Source organism: Tribolium castaneum, chromosome 10, assembly GCF_031307605.1.
Source record: "Tribolium castaneum strain GA2 chromosome 10, icTriCast1.1, whole genome shotgun sequence".
In the NCBI taxonomy this organism is placed as follows: domain Eukaryota; kingdom Metazoa; phylum Arthropoda; class Insecta; order Coleoptera; family Tenebrionidae; genus Tribolium; species Tribolium castaneum.
In genome coordinates this window covers 6,044,410-6,050,813 of record NC_087403.1, presented here as the reverse complement: position 1 = coordinate 6,050,813, position 6,404 = coordinate 6,044,410, and the positions used below count along the sequence as shown (strand labels likewise).

General features: G+C 38.8%; 1 protein-coding gene across 4 annotated transcripts in view; it reads right to left on the bottom strand.

Annotated features, from left to right (window-relative positions):
* Window positions 1-334: 334 nt before the first annotated feature.
* The window catches only part of LOC661124 (lachesin), a 50,167-nt gene continuing 44,097 nt past the window's right edge, over window positions 335-6,404 (bottom strand). For all 4 annotated transcript variants that reach the window (XM_008201187.3, XM_967306.4, XM_015981268.2 and 1 more), the window contains 5 exons: window positions 4,619-4,811; window positions 3,515-3,643; window positions 2,586-2,705; window positions 1,845-2,015; window positions 335-973 (listed from right to left, as the gene is read on the bottom strand). In XM_008201187.3, the coding sequence (XP_008199409.1) occupies window positions 702-973; window positions 1,845-2,015; window positions 2,586-2,705; window positions 3,515-3,643; window positions 4,619-4,811 (885 nt within the window). In that variant the 3' untranslated portion in view covers window positions 335-701. The remainder of the gene's footprint in view (window positions 974-1,844; window positions 2,016-2,585; window positions 2,706-3,514; window positions 3,644-4,618; window positions 4,812-6,404) is intronic.

The window sequence follows — 6,404 nt, the reverse complement described above, 5'->3', positions numbered from 1 at the left end:
ACGGCCCCACTGGGAGCAGCTTTGTTCTTTTTGGTGTTTCCCAGATGGTTAATCGGAAATAAATCGATGAGGGGCTAAAACCAATACTGGGATTATGGTATTGTAATTTTGGAGTGAGATTGTGCAAGTTTTGAGTCAGCGAGGCGTCGTCTGCGCTGTTGGGAAAATATGCGAGATCATTTGTTGGACTGTGTAAATTATAGAATTTAGAGTTTCACGCAATGGAGCTTTCTCAATTAGCAGTCATTTGTCTAAATAGCTGCAGTAAAGTCTAGACAGATGGATGGACTGGAGCTTAGTGTGAACGTGTAAATTGGCATAAAATTACAACCACTTATCAAGGATATACGAGGACTTATCGTATTTATTTGCATGACTTAAATCCCAGAATAACATATAATAATTAATACATTTCAGCAAACAACTGGTTTAACATATTTATATGATATTTCCGTAAAACTAGACTGCCTAAAATGTCTTACGAATCTAAGTTATTTGACATATATTATAAGGCAACATACTGTATGGTCTCCCGGCGCCACGGTGGTGGCCCAGCTACGTTTAGTTTACCATACATGAATTAGACTATACAATCAAAACCACACATGAAACTGGGTTTTGAAATAAAAACGGTCAATAATCGGGAACAAAGGAATGAAACGTTATTGTCACTACATAAATGCGTCGGGAACAGCGGGTCGTCATATCCTAAGGAGGAGCAGCAGAAGCGACGACAGCATGGGGACCAGCCTGGAGGAGCAGCTCGGCGCCGGGTCGACGGGGACCTGGTTCTCATGTGTGTTCGTCAGAGTACCCCGTAGGGTACCAGGAGTGGTGTGGGACATCGGCCGGCCTCGTTCAAGCACACTGTTCGACAATTCTTCGTCCTGTTCACGCTCAGCAGACCCGAACTGCTCGTTATAGTCTTCCTCGTCCAGCGAGAGACTGTACACGCGGGTCGGACCTGGAATTTCTGCAACACCCCGGACCATCAATCACCACCCAGCTACATCGAAAAGTACTCTCGCATAATCGCACAAAAAATTAAAAAACACCAACACACCCCGACTTACCAATCAACACTTACGAAATTCAACTGCTAATAATTAATTAGCTGGGAAAGTTTGCAACAGCATGAAAGCGATACAGTATTTAGAATTTCTAATGAATTTAAAATTGACGACTACCTCAAGCCATTTTCTAATTACAAACAACTAAGTAAACGCAATTATACTTCTAAAACAGATTTTAGTGCTACATAGAATTATACTAACTCAGTTTGGTCATACTTTGGCACCCGAAAGGTTTCGCATAACTACTTTACTTTAATTTGCCCATTATTTACGTTACTGAATGGGAAACACTGCTAGTTATTACGCTCCAACTTTGCCGTAAGTAATTTATTTTAATGAAATGAAAGTAAAAATTGTGTGATTTAAACATGTCATAATAGCAGTTAATACAGTGAAATCAGCTGAGTTAATTTAGGGATTATCTAACTGGCGCGGCGCGTCGATAATTTGAAATATGTCGTAATGGGTTCGATGTGACCGTTTATGTGGCGATCTGAGATAATGAATCCGTCAGTTGTGTGTCCTTGTTGTTTTATAAATCGCGAACATCTATCGTGTTTGAAACAACTAGCACATGAGTGTAAACCCCTATTAATTAAGTTAGAAAATCTCCCATTCGCAGTGTGTGCGAAATGCACAAAAAGCCCGCTCTGGAGTCATGTTACAAGAAGATTTACAATAGTAAACTAAAGGGACGTTATTTAAATAGTGCATTGTCAATTTGAGCCTCGCAAATGAGCGTCGAAATTAATCATATTTTGTTTGACTTACCGTAGAGGCGAATGTTGCTCTCTACTTCTCCGAGCGAGTTTTTGGCGATGCAGCGATAGGATCCGGCGTCTTCTTTTTGCAAGTTCCGTACAATTACGGTCATTCGCACTTCAAATAGCGACTTGCTGACAAATTGAACGTCGTATTTATGGCTCGGTATCACCATCTCACCTGTAAAACGACATTTGACGGTCAGTCCATTACAAAGATGACCCGCGATAAAGACGGTCGATAGATTCTGGACAGGAGTGGCCTGTACTAAACTGATAATGGGACTGGATATGCTGAGCTTTAGCTTCCTGCACATGATTAATGAAACTGCTACTTAATTCTATCCTGTTAATTCTTAATGCGTCACGTCCGGGCTGATGCTTGCGATATGACCGTTTCGCTGTTGTCGGTTACGCATCAAACCCTTAATTTCGGTAATTGATCTTACGCTGAATTCTCTTGACGGGATTTATAAATTCCGCCTAAGAAGTCATTTATCACCCGCAAATGCCCGACTTCAACTGCATCTAGCCCCATTTTTTCATCAGCATGCACTAACAAGCCGAATTTCCCTACTCCGTAAATCTGCGCCGAAATGAAATTGGTATTACGGCGAATGAAATTGTTTTATTGTGCGACTGTATATCATGCGTTCTAACTTATAAGTGGCATATATTTAAATAATTAACTTAGTTTAGCACGGTGAGAAGTAGCGACTAGTTAGCAAGTTAGAAATGAAGTTAGACGTACCGGTATCTCGCACCCAGTAGTTGATGGATTTAGGGGAAGCCTCTACATAACACTCTAATGTCACATCAGTTCCCAATGGCGCTCCCACCAATTGATTCGGTACTTGTATTACCGGGTGGACTGAAACAATCCGGAATGTTAACACAACGACAAGCTAACATGTGTTCTGATTGCGGCATTCAAACCAAACATTTTATTTGAAAAGAATTTTCCACTTAAGAGAAAAAGTGACCCCAAATTTTAACCTTGGGGAGCTCAAACGCAATAAAAGCAAAATCAGATCGAGCATTCATTCTTTAAATTCTTGAGAGAATAATCAATACTACATTTTACAAATATTTAATCTTTAATTACTAATATGGCCAGTCGGGTCAGACCGTTTTTTCACATCAGCACACTAGTTATTAATCAGAGTATTAAATATTTTCAGCATTAAAGCACAGTTTTTTACATGGATCCCAAATATGCAAAGCGTTTGCAAATATTTACTTTCATAATTTGTTAATGTAGTCATTTAAACGTGTCAGTTTTCTTTATTTTACAATTCAAATTACCGATAAATCAATAGATATCATCTCATTTATAAACTAATAAAGTAACAAGTTTATTATTACATGCCGGCAACCATGACACCCATTTGTGAGCTTCCTCACCGAGCACCAAGGATCAATGGTATTATATGCATGTGCAATTACAGGATGTACAGTCTGGCAAACATCAGGCGAGCGAAACTTCGCAAGCCAATTGTTTCACACCTACATACCTGTGCTGCAAATACTTACTTCCAGTTTAATTTTAAAATATTTTTCATCTTTCGACTAAAAAATCAAAAACAATTCTATTAATGCAGAAGTAATGATTTGTTTGAGCGTGTTTGGTTGAAATTGTGGTGGAATAAAGGAATATCAGTCTGCAAACGAGATACTTACAATTTACATTGACCATAATCCTCTTGCTAACGGTCGGAGGAACTCCGTTTGAAGCTATGCACATATATGCGCCCATTTCGGAACGTGATATCTTCACAAGAAGTAACACTTCGCCTTGATAGGAGGAAACTGAAACACATACAGTACAGTGGGCTTTCGCAAAAGTGGCTTTCAATATCAAGCTCGGTTAGTCGTCCGTAACATTCGGGCGGCCATCCCTGAGTTTTACAAGCTGTAGATGCGATGTGACAAATTGGGCATTGACATTGTTCCAGCTTGTATCTCACGGTTATCAGTAGTCCGAAAGCGCTCATCTTCTTTACGATCCCAGCACTCGCATCTGTAATTCTGCTAACACTTGAAGATTGCGAAATCGCGGACCATAAAACGAATGTAAAATTTACCTTGAAAATATCACAGTTTCAGGATCACAAAATCACTCATGATACATTTGCAGTCATTGCGGTGGGCGATTTATCACACTAACGATTTCCCGTACATGCGTATTTTTCATAACAAGCCTAAGGGCACGATATACTGATTCGAACGGGAAAAACTACTGGTTCTTATCCTGCGAGTCGTAATAGTTTTTGGAAAAAACTTGTTTCTGTATATAAACACAAAGATGACCGCAGCTTTGAAAAGAAATAGTCACATTTTCCTTTTAACAATCACCTTCACGTTCGATATCGGTGCTGCTTGAGGCCGCTTCCATTGATCTTACCAAAGCAATATACTTAGGGTGGCACAATAATAGGTATTGTAAGATTCAAAAAAGGGATCTTGAGTATTCTCAGGAGCGCAATAGCTTTGAGCAATAACATGTCGATCGGTTAATATGAACAAATACAACCGCTGCACACGTGTTATTATTTTCAAAACTTGCACGATTCGCTTTGCCTCAGTCATAATTAATTGTAACTTTTTCCGAAGCAATTATTCCACACGTCGTTCATCACACAAAGTCGGAAGAGATTTGTCACAACTTTAAGCTTTTTGTATTAACTCCCAAACTCATAAAAGTGGCTTGAAGAATTCAATATTACCGGATCAACGGACTTGTTTAGCTCGGATTTGATAATAAAGAAATCAAGCAAGTTTTACCTTTAGTGCGAGCTCCCGTGGGCTCTCTTATTATAATATCGCTACCATCTTCCCGTCGCCATTGTACATGTGGTTCAGGATGGCCCCGTGCTCGACAAGTCAACTTTACAGTCCCACCTTCGGGTACCATTACATCTCCGGAAGTTTCCTCGGGAATGAAGTCGGGAGGAACGACAACGTCCAGAAAGCCCAGCTATAACACTTGATACTCTTACATTTTTACAACAGCGAATTAAATTCCCCTAACTCGACCACTTTTTCACGACTTTTCACATTATAAATTTCGATAGAAGCGTTATTGTGCCAAGCTCGAACACAGTTACACCACATTAAGCCAAATCAACTGTTTAAATGCAATATGGAAAACTTTTACAAGTTTGAGATAACTTGCACGGCCATTTGTCTCCACTGAAACGTAAGTGGCTCGTAGCCACTATACTGTCTGACATGATAAAGTTTACGACTCAAATTATGTTAAATAAAACTTGCAAATATATATCATACACGCGGTGGAATCATTAAAAGTTTGGGAGGTGCCAGGTGAAGTGGAAATAGTTTTTGAAAAATGTGTTAATTACTAAAGCAGTGACGCTTCGATCAGGGTGTTAAACTGGTTAAGTATTTTTTGCGGAAATACGGTGCTTGAGTGAAAATTAGTTTTTCGCGTCGATCAATAAGATTAAGTTAGCGTCAATGTCTAATTTTTATGTTAACATGTCCTCTTTATATAGCATAATTTAGCAATGAATTAGCGCAAGGGACTGTTTTTCCGTCTGATGGCAAAAAGTTGTGAACTGCTGGGATAGAAAATATCAAAAATGATGGGCGGCGCAAATAAAAAGGTTGAGCCTTAATTATAAAAAATTAACGCATCCTTTGGGCGTACATTATTAGGGTAAATTTTTCTTGTGCGAAGGGCTTTTGTTTCAGTAGTTTACTTTGGTAAGTAAACTAGGGTAGCGGAATGAGTTATAATACTCCACCTTTTTGTGTTGGGTCTCATTATTCAAATATTCTCTTCACGCCAAATACTTAAATGCATTAGCATCTAAAAACATGTTAAGTAACTCACTACAAGGAGATAATGTTAACTACGACATTTATTATATTCACTAAATGTGATTTGCAACACAAGAAATGTTTCTCTCGCTGAAACCCAAAACTTTCCGTCTTTTAACCAGTTTAAGGGGATAAAAAATATAATTAAACATGAGTGTATTAAAAAAACCGTTTTATTCCGTCGTCACGGGGGGCACAATTAAGCCACATCTAAAACCATAACTTGGATGATGAACATTTTGTTGAATATCCGCTTCGGTATTTTCTTTTAATACAATCTGCAAACGGACAAAAACGTGGTTTTGCATTTCTCTATGAGAAACAGCACCTGCGAGACGCACAAATTTTCATCCCGAATTTATGTTGTTACACAACTTGTAATGAATACGAGTTACGTCTGTAACATATTCTAAAAATACAAGACGGTGTATTTCAGGCAAATTAATATAAACAAGATATGCCGAACACCTCGTTTGAAAAATACCCTAGTAGCAGTGGCGATTAATGAAACCGGTTTTTCCGGTTTAATCGGTCCGGTCCGTCAGGTTTTGAAAACGGGTTTCAAACCGGTTTAAAATCAATTGTTCAACTTTCAATTGGCGATTATGCGATGATGTCTAGTGATGTAAACTTATCAGTAAAACACCTTGTCGCTGCACTTTCAGCAAAATTCCATTATTTAAAATAAGCCTTTCAAACGAGTGAGTGAAGCGATGACAGTTAGTGC